The following is a 14,994-nucleotide window of genomic DNA, read 5'->3' as shown; positions in this document are numbered from 1 at the left end:
CAGTTAAATTCCTTGCATTTTTCTGATTCCAAAACATATATGGTTCGCTCACTTTGGCTTTAGCATGCATTTACTAGGATTTAAACAAGATAACACAATTTTCTGCAATTTTTAAAACAAAAACCGAAAACACACAGAGAACTAAAACTACTCGGGCGCAGCTAGCCTGTGCGGCTGACAGCGGGCCCGAGAGAGCTGACGAGGCGGGGCGCGCTGAGCTGGCTGCCCACGGTCACTGACCAACGGGTCCCACATGTCAGGGTCGGTCAAGAGGTAAAAAGGTTGGTTCTTCCCTTGCAGCCGAGGGAGATCGAACCCGGGTCGGAACTGACCAGAGCGAACGGACGAGCGAGGTAACTGGACGGGCTGCGGATCGGATCTTGCTAGATCTAGGGCGCAAACCCTCTTAAACTAAAGAGGAACGCCGGTGGCTCGCGGGCGCGCGCGGCGGCCACGGCATCGACTCGTCGACGGCGACCACGCGGCACGGCGGAGCACAAGGCGATGCCTTTTCTCATTCCAAGTTCGACAGGGAGCAAGTTGCCTCGAAGGACAACACATAAGCTCCGCTGGAGCGCCGGCGCGGCATGGAGCAGAGCTCGCCGACGGCGGGTCCAGGGCACGTCGCAGCAACCTAGGGCTACGGTGAACTAAAAAGGGCGCGGAAAGGAGCGGGAGAGAGAGAAGCTCACCCTAAAGCCATAGGAGGAAGCTGACGGGGATGCGATGGAAGGTTCGTCGGAATTTCGCCGGAGAAGTGACGGCGGCCGGAGTCGAAGAAGAGGAGCTAGGCGACGACGTAGGCGATCTCCGGTCGATTCCTCGCGTCCAGACGAAGAGCAGCTCTGGGCGAACAAGGTGACGCGCGCGGTTCTTCTTGGTTCGGGCTGGAACGGCGGCGCGACGCGAAGGTGCCCGCGGTTCGGAAAAGGGGGCGATGGCGACGCGCAGAAAGGGGGGAGGAGAGCCTACCTGGGGTTTCTCCTTGAGCTAGGGTTGAGAGGAGGCGCGGGGCTTGTTTAAATAGGCGGCGCGGAGCTTCCTGTCGCTGTTGACGTCAACGTGGCGCGGGGCGGGCTCCATCGGTCGGGAGGAAGAAAGCAGAGGAGGATGAAGCCCCTGTGAGAGATGGCATAAACCGGGAAAAGGCGCCTTCGCGGCTGGGAGGCGGAACGCGGGCGCGCGCGAAGAAGTTGGGCCGCGGGGAGGCGCGTTGCTGGGCTGCGGCGCTGCGCAGGGAAAGCTGGGCCAAGGCTGCTGGCACGCGCGAAGGAAAAGGTGGGCCGAGGTGGCTGGGCCGACTCGGGCCAAAAGGTAAGCAGGTAGGTTTTTCCTTTTTCTTTTTCTTTTTCCTTTTTCTGTTTACTCTCTTGCACATATCTTTGGATTCAAAATTCAAATACCATTTTTGAAGCGCTGAGGAATAGGAGAATTTAATTATGGTACTAGTATTTGGAAAACATTCAGATGGGAATAAAAGATTGTAAAAACCCATTTGACTCTCTTTTGTAAAATATAGGAAAGGAATTCAAACTGAAAGAAAGGAAGGATGATTCATATTTGAATCTTCTAGCAAATTCAACAACAAGATTCAAACAAGTTGAATTGTAAATTTCAAATTTATGTGAAGCAAAGAAGAGATGACATGACATGGATGCAAATGTAAAATGTTATGCAACAAAAAATAAATTACAAACAGGTCCAATCAAGGGCTTAAATGTAAATGTTGCTCTTGGGCTGTTACAGTGTGCCAACATGAAATGAGTAGAACATCGCATTGTTGTCTTTTTCGTCCCTCAACTAGTCTTTTTTGTGCAAAATGCGTCCTTTAACTTGCAATATCGGGCCAATGTGGTCCTGACGTGAGACTATTTTCTTTGCCACGCAGGCAAATTAAGTGGCAAAAATTTGGTGGGCCACACCAACCCATCCCATCTCTTTCTCTCTCTTCTTCCATGTCTTCTCCCACGCGAGCCTAAGAAAAAAATCCCCACCCCTGAACCCTATCTTGTGATGGCCCCACCAAATTTGCCACTTAAGTTGCCTAGGTGGCAAAGAAACTACCTCGTGTACGTCATGTCAAACCTGAGTTGGACCATCCTAAACCAGACTGAGGACGAGATTGGCGCAGTATTCTAAGTTGAGAGATGAAGTTAACTTGCACCAAAACTTAGTTCAGGGACGAACTTGACACACACGCAATAGTTCAGGCACGAAAAAGACACTTATCTCAAAAGGAAACACGACAAGCGAAACAAAAGAAAAATATACAAAGACAGGAACCAAGAAACATAAGAAGAAGCCAAAAAACTGTAGAAAAGCAAAGCGAAGCGACTAGTTAAGAGAGCATGCGTGCATCGGGAGACTCCTAAGGGCCTTGGAGCCGGCGAGCACCCAGCTGGGGGCCCATGCAGAAGCCTGCTACGACTCCAGGAGCTCAGATGCCTAATCTTGTGATTCAAGATATGGAAGCTTACACATAGTATATCTCCGTGATGTAATTGACTTGGACTGTAGCTGAGGCCTGGACTTCTGCATATATAAAGGACCAGGAGGGGGAGCCAAGATCATCCGATACCTCATACAAGCCGCCTAGACGCACTCGCCAGATCCAATCTGAGCTCTCGCCTCGACGGCAACCTTGTAATCGACTCATCAATACAGATCAGACAAGCAGGACGTAGGGGTATTACCTCATCGAGTGTTCTGAACCTGGGTAAATCTTCGTCTCCCCCTTGCTTGTAAGCCGATGGGTTCGCCAACACACACGTAGCTTTCCTGAAACACAAGTCCATCAATATGGACATTGCCGAAGTTAACCTTTCGTCACTAACCAAGCAAAACTCTTGCACTAGGCAGAAGCCCAACCATCCTAGATTGCCTGCCAATGAGGGGATTCGGATCGACCGGCGAAGAAAGCTTCATAAGCAGATTTAGCCGAGTAAAGGCCGGAGGAATTCAAGGTTGCCTTGAACATTGAGGGCGCCAGTAATGTCCTGATCAAATGATTGTCGGCGTGGGTCTCGTGGATTGTTCTATGCTTGACCGAGCGAAGAAGGGGACCAGCTCGGCCATCGGCTGTCCATGGAGCTATCAATCCGACCAAAATAACGCTCGCTGGCCATCACTCACAATGACCAAAGTCAGCATGGTGATTTTAGGTTTAGCCACTCTTGAATATGGTTTGGATGATGTACCTTGATTGTGTTTCTTTTTCTCAGGCTCTGTGCATGGTTATCCACTATTCAACCATGCTTTGTAAGGTTTACGGCCTAGTTTTCCTATGTGAGTTCTTTGTTCTTAAAGAATACGTAGGAACACCCTGCCATTTGGTAAGGTTCGAAAAAATAATAATTTTCTTACCACCCATGCTGGCACATTGCATGTGATAAGAAACTCAAGTTTAGAGTAATTACGCTTGCTACTGCTGAAAGAGTTCAATGCAACGCTTAAACTATGAAAAGTTCGAAACATGCCGAGTACACGGTCGTTTCAGATAGAGCCAAATGAATACGGAACATCAAATCGTAACGTTCTTCTGTGAGACGGTGTATTGATGTTTCGTTTCCTTGACAAGGTCCATGAGTCAGTACTTCTCTGGTTCTACCTAGACAATGCCGCTGCCCTGCACAACGTGAGATAACACTGACAAAGTGAAAATTAAGTAGAGAAGGATAATCTAATTCCAAGATAGAACAGCATCAACTAACGCACTTTTGCCTGCACGTTATTGAAGTTATCCTGTGATGTCCTCCCTCCGATCCATAATAAGTGTCTCAGATTTTGTAATAACTTAGTACAAAGTTGTATTAAACCCAAGATACTCCCTCCGTTGCATAATTCTTGTTTTAAATTTGTCCAAAAATAGATGTATCTATTCTTAAAAAACGTCTAGATACATGTAATATTTCGACAAGAATTATGGAACAGAGGAAGTACTTATTTGAGTTCCTTTTGATGTACACATCTATTTTTGTTCACGTTTTCTTCTGAAAATGCTTTCTGAAGAGGTCTAAGAACTCATGATTGAGTGGATGTTGTCAAAGTTAAGTACCTAGACATTTTAGAGTCTTCATGTTCTTCCACCACGACGCCCCCTTTTCCTGCATACACACAAGCAAGTTTCTAAATGAATTTTGGAGAACAAAGCACAGCTTGGATGGTTACCAGCCAGATGTGCTGGCAGCCGACCAGATGCAATAACGCGACTCTTACAGTTTAAGTAAAAAAATAAATTGGGCAGGAACCCATCATAAGTGCTAGTTCAAACAAGTCTGTTTTATGTACCATGCATTACAAATTAAAGGCCATTGAAATGCACTGGACCAGTAGAATGCTTGTTTCTCTTAGATGATTGAAGATACTTAAACCTACAACTAAAATTCTCCAATCCAATCAGGACTTATGCGTCTGTTGTAACGTGCGAAAAATTGTAGTTAACACACTAGAGAAATGGAAAGGCAGAAGAATTGGCCACATGTTAATCTCATACGGCAATACGTACCCGTGACTCGCCCTTCCATTCGCTTCGCTGAGACTCTTCGCTTGGCTGCACACGTACTCAACAGCCTCACTGAGAGCGGCCTTCCTTTCCTCCTTGACATTCCAAAGCACCGGCACAATGGCTCTGTCACTCAGCCTGCCACAGTCTCTCAATTCCAGGAAACCATTCACCAAAGCCTCGTACACCTCTTCACCCCATGCAGCCCGCAGCCCTTGCAGCATCTCATCATCGTCATCCATGGTCTCCTAGTGTCACACAATTAAGTATGTGGCACAAAATATATCACCTCCAAGCTAGGACTGATGGATGGGACATAAGCTAACTATGGTCTGCGGAAGGGCTAGCTCGGCAGCGTACCTCAGAAAAGCATCCAACTGTGTCGGTCTTGAAGGGATTCCACTCTGGGTTCATGAGCTGCGCCTGCCAAAACCTGCACAGACGAGAAGCTTCCACTTCGGCTTCTCTGCGGGGCAGCTTCTCAAGGCATGCAAGTAGGAATGGTCTCTCGTTCAGTTGCCCCATGTACTTTATTGTGATATTCTGTCTGCCAGCACCACTCATATCAAGAAATCCCTGAACACCAACTTCTAATGTCATTTTGACTTTATAGTATTTTATATTATGTGACAGGAATGTTTGTAGTAGTATCTAATGCCGATAGAGTGTGAAATTAATTATGGACGTGGCCGAACCTTGATTAGCTTGGATTGGATATCCATAATCTCCTTTCTGGCATCCCCGAGTTCTGTTCTTAAACCTTGTTCAACATTGTTCATACCAAACATATCTTCCATTATCTCTTGCGCCTCAGCAACTTCACCAGCATGCCCTTCAAATTGCCGTGCCTCTTTCTGGATTGATCTTGTTTGTACCTGCTTTGACAGAGATGAAATAGGAAACCCATGAAACACCAAAAAACAGAGAGCGCCAGTCACCGGACAGGAAAATTCTTCACGGCAAAAAATACATAATCGGCTTCGAAGTTTGGTGCATGATGATTCATCATGGCATTACATTATGCTAAACCCCCAAAAAGAAGGCAAACTCTGAGCTCGGCAAGTCACCAACACACCACGCTGGACTGCTGGAGTACTGATACGCCATCATCACTATAATAGTCCTTTTTTTTTCTTCTTTTACCCCATTTCCCCTGTAACTATATATGTATTGTCTGAGCCTCTCCTACAGTTTCCGGTTAAAAATAAATACTCAAATTTTCTACGGATACCACTTCACATAAAGATCCAGTAAGATGAATTAAGGACAGTTTGAAAGTCCATACAGATCAGAAAGACATCAAAGGTATTAAACTGCAACCCGAATTCTGAATAACGGTTGCCTTGCAAATACAGAGTACTCCCTCCGTTCCTAAATACTTGTCGCTGTTTTAGTGCAAACTTGTACTAAAACAGCGACAAGTATTTAGAAACGGAGGGAGTAGTTACTAAAATCAAGAGTAAATTAGGTAAGCAGAACACTAATTACTTACGGTTCCCTGCGGTTGCATTGTATCGCTTGCCTCGCTTTCCTTGAGTTTTTTCTTGAGAGATGCAATCTCTGCTGCCTGCTCCTCAATCTTTTTAGCGAGCTCTTCCTTTGCAGCGATACTCGCTGTGGCCACAATACCAAAAAAACAAGGAAATAATGATGGTACATTTTTTTTATCTCGTTTTCTGTGAGACTTGACTGACTGAAGAAGATTACACGCATGAGGTATCTGAACATGGATTTTTGTAGCTTAGTATTTTGCATTTTCATGTTGCTATGCCAGAAATACTCAATTATTATCTAAGCAGTAACATTCTCGAGGACTAGTCTAACTGACATTACTACAGCATAAGTAATGTGAGTGTCCTAAGCAAAACACATAAGCACTTACCATCATGTTCTTGCTGGATCTTCCCCATTTCTTCGATGACACTTTGAACTGCATTCTGGATGTCGACATAGTCATGAAAGGCATTCTTGTGGAAGTTCATCTTGGAGCAAACAGCTGACTCCAATACAACAAGGCGCGTAGGCAAATTAACTATGTCTCTAGTCTCTGCCATGAGTGTCAATAGTCTGCAGGTGCACGAAGATAATATCACATTTTCAGTTTTATTCACTAAATATAGTGAAAAATGGCTGGCTCGGTTCGGTAAAAGTGGGAACTGTCAAGATCCGAAACGGGGATCAAGCATCAGTAGCGGTATGCAATCTTTATTGTGCCTTGAACTTGACACATTTATTTAGATTAGCGAGTAGATAAACACTTTTATTCTCCACAAATAGAACTTCCTTTTTGTCCAAGCTCATGTTGGGCGGACCTAGGATGGGAATCACCCATTGTCCTCCATGAAAAGAAGTGTTGTGTTAGGATTTAGTTAGGGTTCACTCATGGAAAATGTATGTGCTATAACACTAAATTTTAAAATTTACCTTTGTCCGATGCACCCCCATGAGTGAACGTGGGTATGCATCTAGTTACGAATGGTTTACCTAAAAGGCTAAAAGTTCCTCCCTGTCCCCCATGTTAAAGCTCATTGGGTTCTACTCATACTAATGTACAGAAACTCCTGGGTGTATTGTCCTTTTCGTTCATGGGAAATCCAATTATTTTGCCGTTCTCAAAGATAAGAAGACAGAATAAATGTCCTTAGCTAAAACCTGAAACATGCATGGGAGTCATTGTATTCTCTAAGCAGGTCAATGCACTAGTCATCTCTTATCTAAATATGAAATAAACAGAGGTGAAAAAAAGGTCACCATCGCTTGAATGGGATGTTGCAATGAGAAAGATGATACTAACATGACATGTAAGATTTACTAAAAACAACCTGCAATGAGAAAGATTAGTTCTATTTTCTTACAGAGTAATTAAGTGCATTCGCTTATAGACTGTACACCTTAGAAACATCTATTGGCTTTAAAATTGTTAGAATATGTTGGCCAAAGGAGGAATATTTGGACAGAATTAGAAAATTTAAATAAACTTTTAGAGCCTTTTGTGTGGTACTATTATGCAGGTGCTTCGAGCAACAGTGTGTTCACAGCTGGATTGAGCTCAGTTGAGATAAGATGTGATTTTTAGCAAGAACTCTACAGTGATAAAAAAAAATCAGTAAACAAGAAACACAATGTTGGGGAGAAAACAACACGGAAAAAGGCTGCACATCAATTACCCTCATGGAACACCAGAAGAAACTCATGAAACAGCAACCGGAATGCATTCACTTCAACATCCTGATGTGTAACGTGCAAGATCTGCACCCCTAAGACAAGCACCCCAGAATCACAAGATAACTAACAACAAAACCTATCGAGCCAGGAGGAATCCATAACCACCAAAACCTAGCTAGTTTTGGTTTTGGTCCGGGGGGGCTAATAATCACTAAAAAGAACTACTAGTGAAGTGGGGGAATCGAATGCAGGGGCTTGTTTTCTTTCGGAGGAAAGAAGAAATTACCTTAGGGCTTCAGGTCAGGCTTCCGTACTGGCAGAGAAAGAAACCGAAATCAGGCAAGTCCAGTTAGTAGTGAAGGTCGCTCGGCTTCGCTGGAAGGAGCAAGGGCGGCACCGATCGAGAAGCAGGAAGATTGTTCACTCCATTGTGCGTTTGGTCCTCACAACCCAGGTTCTTCAAGACAGAGAACAGAGAAGAGGGAGAATCATTGCCGAAGTAGCCAACGGACGGTACGTCCTACGTGCTTTCTGGGGACCTGCGCGGAGCTTCCCCCCACTCACCACCTTGCTGAAAATGGGGGGCGCTACGTCCTACGTGCTTTCTGGGGACCTGCGTGTCGAACCCACGGACGTGCCCGGTGGTTTTGCCGAACTGATTTCCCCAGTTGCCTGTTGGTTCAGGGCTTCAGGCACGCGTGTGCTCGTTTCGCTAGCGGGGTGAATTGTTTTGCCTCGCTGAGTCGCTGCTCTGTTGCTGCTGCGGTACCTCTTCCACCTGATCTGCCATATACGCCCAGCTGCGGACTGCACAGTATTAGGATGATGGGAAACAGAGGCGAAAATGCGACCAGAACAATGGGACTCAACCGGCCATTGCTCACCTTCCAGAACCTCCGAAGCCGGTAGGTTGGATGGAAAGGAATGCTGACTCGAATTTAGCCAGTGAAGACGAGCCGTTGTTCCAGCGATGTAGTGCATCCACCCTTGAACGGAACCTTTTGTTTTGTGTTGCTGGCTCTCGTTCCAATCGACTTCCCCTAGTTCGCCAGGAAGCACTTGCTCTAGGAACACCGCCAACATCAGGTGTGATCTCTGCCTGTGCAATTTATGGCAACCTTCAATTCAGCAGGAAAAAATAACCTTGCAAATGCAACTGCAGTTACCGTAGATCATTTTAGCAATATGGTATCACCCCAGTGAATATGGCATATGCTTGAATAATGTTCCATATCTCATACGTACAGTGTATGCGGTAAGTGCTACACGCCTATTTAGAAGTGTCATTCTATCCCGCATGATAGGGTCCTTCACATCTGTTCTCCAAGTAGTACTAGTTTGGTTACATCTGAAGACCACCAGTGAAGATATTGGATTTTATGATATGAATAACAAGTATGTATATTGATGACAAATTGACAATAAGCAACTTTTACATTAAGTTCCAAGTTCCTCCTTCAACCATAACAGCTGCTATCTACATTAAACAGATCACTATTGCAACTATGTGAAACAAGACAGCATGCTGCACAAAGCTTCGGAGTTGATCGGCTGTCTTTTCTTGTACTGCTTAACCTGTGTTCCGTTCCCCCATGTCACACATGCATGGATTGGAGGACAATTGACTTCTCCAACAAGCTTCAGTGCGGCACAGTACTTGGGGCTTTGTTTCATACTAGTGTCTAGTTTTACACCACTCTGAGCACTATACACAGACGTTCCTGCGATACCTCTCTCTAGTCTTTCTGTACGGTTAACATCTCGAGCAAACCGTGACAACAAAACTCAACGGCAGCTTCACTTCTGTGCAATCTTCTGAGGCGGCGGCGGCGGAGAGGACGAGGAGTTCGATGACAGGGCTGAAAACGCGCTTTTATCGGCCGTGTCTTTGCTGAATGCCTTGCGCACATCCTCTTTTACCTCGCAGAACCGCATCTTTTTCACCTTCTGCTCATCGGGGGTGCCACTTTGCTGGTGGAAAATGTCCAGACCATCGGGCAAGTCATCTTCCAGATATTTGTCGAGCACCTCAGAGCAGCTCGGAAAGTACCGGCGGCCCAGCTCCACTACAGGCATCACACAAAGGTATGTATGAATGATCAACAGACTCTTGAACAAAAAGGAAGAAAGATCAAGCTCCTAAGCAAACATGTTTAATTCATGAAATCGACAGCCCATAAATGAAATGATGGTCGGACTACTTGTGTACACAACACATAACAAGCTCAATGCAAATACAGAAACTGAACCTGTGTTTGCAAGGGATCAGTGACTATGAAAATATTCACTACAAAATCATCACATACTCTGCAGAAACTGATAGAAATATAACATCATGTCCTAAATCCTGAAATTTCAATATCCAAGGCCCTTCTCTCCTTCCACCAACTCTCATCTTAAATCACCCAATGCATGTTCTACGAAGTTTTTGACTAGTCAATGCATGATGGAGAGGGTAATTAATACATTAGATTTAATACTTGGCCCAACACTTTACTAGGCCCCCCTTGGTTATTGTGATTTTGGAGATACGCCTTGTATACCAAACATTTTATATAGCACTGGACGCAGTAATCAGGGAAAACAATTCATAGGCAATAAACAGTTTGAAATGAGAGGTTATACCAGAAATGTAAAATGAAAAGTTCAACTACTTGACTCCATACCTGTTTTCACTAGTGCATCGACCCTTGACCGGAGCCTTTTGTTCTGTGTTACTGGTGTCTCATTCAGATCGACTTCCTTCAGTTTACCAGAAGTACTTGCTGCAGAAACACCGGTAACTTCTGGTGTGATGTCTGCTTGTGCAATTTGCATGGCAACTTTTGCTTCAGCAGGGAAGAATAATCTTGCAAATGCAACTGCAGAGACCAGATCATTTTATCATGGTATGCTCCAAGTGGATATGGCACAGTTAAATTATGTTCAATGTCTTATATACAGCATACTATGTTTCTACAGGTGTCATTCTATCACGCAAAAAAGGGCCTCACCTCTGATTTCCAGGTAGTTTAGTTTCATGTGAAGATCATCAGCCAATAGAGGTGAGGTGACAGAATCTTCCACTGGCATAGGATTCCTCCTCATCTCCCGCTCTAGCATATCAATACACATCTTATCTTTATTCGACTCTTGGCCCTGCTCCATCTTTGTATTGTAGTCTTTTGCCCTTGTTAACCTCCGGCATATACTACTTGCAAGTCGGCCATCGCATGTCAATTGTGATGCCACCGCTCCTTTGTTTAGTAGACACATAATAATAGTCGGTTCTCTTCTCATAGCAGCCAGGTGAAGTGCTGTGTATCCGCGATTATTCTTCAAATTCAAGTTGGCCAGTCCCAAGTCTAACAATTCCGAAACAACTTTTGAATCACAGTAAGCAGCTGCATAATGTAATGCATTGGCATCATCTAAGGTGATTTCAGACTCATTGAGAAGCAACTTCACAAGTTCGACATCATCAGAATCCAGTGCCCTGTGGATCCTTCTTACTCTTTTCTCGTGTACAGGATCCAAAATTACGGTGTCACCATCATCAGGCGGAGATTTTTGTCTGATCTTTTTTATCTTATCAGCAACTTCTGGACAGACTTCCTTATCCAAAGATATGTTATCAAGATCTGATCTTACAATCCTCTGAACACATTTTTCGAGCACTTGACCAAGATCTGAGTCGTAAGCAACTTGCAAAATAGGAAGGACATCTTCCACTAGAGTCTTGTCAACAAAATTAAGGAGTCGTCGCTGCAGTAGAAGATCATCTCAACACAAATTAGTACTCTACCAGACCAGAGAAACACCACCGTGGTAACAATTAACAAATGGTCATGTGAAATGAAGAAACTAAACTATGATTCAGTTTTTCCTCCGTTCTAATTTTACTGTTTTCCTCTGTTTCAAATTAGGATGCAGAATATTGAAAGGTATGTGCAACTCAAATAAATAAATTGGAGAAGGATCATGGGTCAAACATTTCTAGCATGAAACTGGCATGTATGTAACAAAGATTAGAGTACAACATTCCATACCTAATTCAGAATAACAGGCCAAAAACAACCTATATGGATTCCTCACCTGGAACAGCGAGATGAGCTCGGGGATGTTAAAGGTCGACGCCGCGTACATGAGCTCAACGGCGAACCTGATGGCCGGCGGGCAAGAGTCGTGTGGGCACACAGGATCAACACATGACACCACGTCCGGCGGTGCGGGGCGGAGCTTGCCCGTGTACAGGTATCGCATGAACCCCAGGAAAGCCTCGCGCCCCACACGGCCCCCCGGGACGAGCTCCTCCATCTTATACCGCGGCCTCCCAGTGCCTTCTCCTCCCCCTCCGACGCCGGCAGCGGAGGCAGAGGGTGGACCGTCTCCACTGTTTCCACGGCCGCGTGCCGCGAAGAATTCGTGGAAGAACGGGCTGCGTGCGGCGAGGATGCAGCGATGGACGGGAACGAGAGGCCCACCATCGGCCATGTCGACGTCGGCGTCGCTGCAGTCGAGGTCAGACTCGAGGAGGAGACGCTCGAGGTTGTTGCTGAGCCGATTCAGGCTCACTACCTCCAGGCTGCTGCTCCCTCCGCCTCCTCCTCCCCCGCCATACCCCTCCGAGGGGGTCAGCGGCGCCGCCTGGGTAGCCCCCGGAGGCGGCAAAGCGGCGGAGTAGGGGCTGGAGCCGTTGGACAGATAGGACGACGATGAGGCGAACGTGATGGACGACGACGGCTCCATGGCTGCCGCTGCGCAACAGGGCTGCCAAGCGCGAGGCGAAAGGCTCCTAGTGCCTGACCACCATGGCTATGCCTTTTGGTCTCTTCCGGCCGAACTGCGCAATTCGGGGGGCTCCCTTTCTTTGGTTCGACGCAGATCCGCGTCGGCACAAAACTCCCGGACGTTATTCGGCCAAGACGCAGAAGAAAAGGGAACGGTACCGTTTCGAGGCGGATCTCGGTAGCCGCCGGCGCTGCGTCAAGCTGGGTGGGAGCTTTCGGTTTCTTCTTCTTTTCTCCCGCAAGCGGCGGCTAAAATCTCAAGAAAGACCGATCCAAGGGGGGAGGGGAAAGAATCGCGAGATTGGAAGGGAGCGGAAGAAATTAGGAACTGGGAGCGACGACGACTACCCGCGCACTGGCAAGGCCCAAGAACAGTGGGGTCGTCGAAGGGGAGTCTGGGGGGCAGTTGCGTGGAAAGCAGGGGGGGTCTCGGCGAAGGAGAGGAGGAAGAGGATTGAACAAGACGACGGGGGAGGAGAAGTCCTGAGTGAGACGGCCGGGTTTGTTCTGTCCTCACTTCTTTTCTTTTCCACCCTCCCTCAGGTTTGCCTTTTGGAGTGGAAAAGGAAGAAGAGAACTCGAAAATGAAAAGGACAATCGCCAACTTTATTTTAAGTGAACCAGCTAAATGGCTCCGTTTTGCTAACGATGAACATCTTAGGTCTATGTTGAGCCCTCATGTTCATACAAGTTCTTTCTAAGCAAACTTCAGAAAAAAGAAGTTATCCTAAATTCTTGACTCAAATTTGTTCAAATATGGATGTATCTATTCTTAAAAAACGTCTAGATACATGTAATATTTCGACAATAATTTAGAATCGGAGGGAGTACATCTAAGCCCATATCGTGCTCCTCATAACCCTGTAGGCATGCATAGTCATGCTTTGTTGTGATCCTTCTTGCGAGATATTTAAGAATTCGTTAAATTAGATTGCCAAAGGATAGCTCATTTGCTTTGGTTAGTTGGTTTGTTATGCTCCGTATTATGTTGGAGAATTGTTAACAAGACAGACAGAGAGGGTTGATTAAACCACCGACAACTTTTCTTTATATAAAATTTAAAAAGGTATGTGTAAAGATAAACATGAGCATATAGTTTAGAGTAAACAATAATAGAGTTAAGTGCATTGCAGGTCATGAAGTTTTCTTAGGACTCGGTTAGATCATGAAGCTTCTCAAACTGTCATATGGGTTTTTTAATGTGCACACGGTGTTCATGTCATGTTCTAGAAATGCGATAGATGCATGTAAGGTCCAAAGCATCTTTTAAAAAAAGGGTCCAATAATTTTGTCTTGAGAATGTCATCCATATTCCCCTTGATGGCATAGTAGCCATGAAGGTGTTCACGTACGACGACCGGATTTTTGTTAAACCAACCATATGAAAATGAAAATGTTGCCTCCACCGTGAAAATACCATCGTGCCGCATCCTACTCATAAATTCGGCCACTGTTTTCTACTTCCTCCGATTTAGGATTGTTCTCATTGTTTTAGTTCAAATTTTAACTGAAACAACGACAACAATTTAGAATCGGAGAGAGTACTGTTCTTCGTAAAAGACAAATGCATTATGCATAGCTTGGTTCGATTTCATTTGAAGAAGATAATATATATACTTTTGCGAGGTAAAAAGTAGCACCCACTAAATCAAAATTGGAAGAGAATGCGGATGCTCATCTTGGAGGCGACATCTACGATTGGGGAAATCATACCATTGCCACCAGCCGTTCCTTGGATAGAAGAGGAGAGAGAGATTTTTTGGAAAAGGGCAAGAGAGATCAGATGCAAAAGAGAGTTAGCCTAGAGACACCTACGAAACGAATGGCCACCTTATTACATCGTCTTTTATAGGCCATCAAAGTCACGTCCCTTCTCCTAGCAACAAAATCTGATTCTGATGGGCAAGTGTCGCCGGCGAAGATGCCGATCGAAAGATTTGTGGATAAGACACGACAGAAAATTAGTCTCAATCACACCTCAGTTTTTTGTGTTTTTGTTTTGTAAATTGAGAAAAACGTGACAGGGGACACATTAATTTGGAGCGTGTCGTGTAACACGGGACATGAAGCTTCACGGTGACGGTGACCAAGACTGATAGTAGTACTACAGGAAGCCTTGTACTCTTCACATATAAAAAAAGGCACGGTTTGCTTCTTCTTCATTTTTTTTTGACGAAGTTTGCTTCTTCTTTTTCTGTAGAGAGAAAAAAAAAATCACTGTTTGCATAAACCATGAGAGCCGAGCAACCTTGTCGGCAACTCGGCACTCCTTGGAACCTTGCAAGCGTATCGGCCACCGCAGCTCGATCGGGCGGGATCTTGGCTTCGTTCGTGCAGGTGCTGCGCCGAGCCGAAGATAAACGAGAGAGTTTCGATCGTCAGCTGCCTGGAGCGGAGCCAGCGTGTTGTCCATTATCGTCTTCTTTTTCTTTTCTTTTCTCTGGCTTTGCTAATACTAGTAATATAGATAATCGATCGCGTTCAGGCGTCGTTGGTATCCCACGATCCACTTGCTGGGTTTGGTTAGCTTGTGTGGACTGTGGAGCGTGTGGTCGGAAT

General features: G+C 45.5%; 2 protein-coding genes across 3 annotated transcripts; both read right to left on the bottom strand.

The window, feature by feature from the left end:
* Positions 1-3,338: 3,338 nt before the first annotated feature.
* LOC100835015 (factor of DNA methylation 1) lies at positions 3,339-8,886 on the bottom strand. 2 transcript variants are annotated; one of them, XM_014899252.2, is made up of 10 exons: positions 8,551-8,886; positions 7,953-8,466; positions 7,669-7,758; positions 6,384-6,568; positions 5,994-6,115; positions 5,197-5,376; positions 4,862-5,077; positions 4,505-4,749; positions 4,055-4,103; positions 3,339-3,625 (listed from the first exon to the last, which is right to left on the bottom strand). In XM_014899252.2, exons 4-9 carry the CDS (start codon positions 6,553-6,555, stop codon positions 4,073-4,075), a joined length of 966 nt encoding a protein of 321 aa, XP_014754738.1. In that variant the 5' UTR covers positions 6,556-6,568; positions 7,669-7,758; positions 7,953-8,466; positions 8,551-8,886; the 3' UTR covers positions 3,339-3,625; positions 4,055-4,072. The 2 variants fall into 2 exon arrangements, with proteins under 2 accessions (XP_014754738.1, XP_010232389.1); XM_010234087.3 differs by lacking the exon at positions 7,669-7,758.
* A 142-nt stretch (positions 8,887-9,028) lies between these two features.
* Positions 9,029-14,248, bottom strand: LOC100836959 (BTB/POZ domain and ankyrin repeat-containing protein NPR2). The gene is made up of 4 exons (XM_003569852.4): positions 11,741-14,248; positions 10,660-11,410; positions 10,333-10,527; positions 9,029-9,732 (listed from the first exon to the last, which is right to left on the bottom strand). Exons 1-4 carry the CDS (start codon positions 12,392-12,394, stop codon positions 9,464-9,466), a joined length of 1,869 nt encoding a protein of 622 aa, XP_003569900.1. The 5' UTR covers positions 12,395-14,248; the 3' UTR covers positions 9,029-9,463.
* Positions 14,249-14,994: the final 746 nt, after the last annotated feature.

This window comes from Brachypodium distachyon, chromosome 2 (genome assembly GCF_000005505.3).
Source record: "Brachypodium distachyon strain Bd21 chromosome 2, Brachypodium_distachyon_v3.0, whole genome shotgun sequence".
NCBI lineage: Eukaryota > Viridiplantae > Streptophyta > Magnoliopsida > Poales > Poaceae > Brachypodium > Brachypodium distachyon.
Note: the sequence above shows the minus strand (reverse complement) of the source record. Positions and strands in the feature narration are given on the sequence as shown.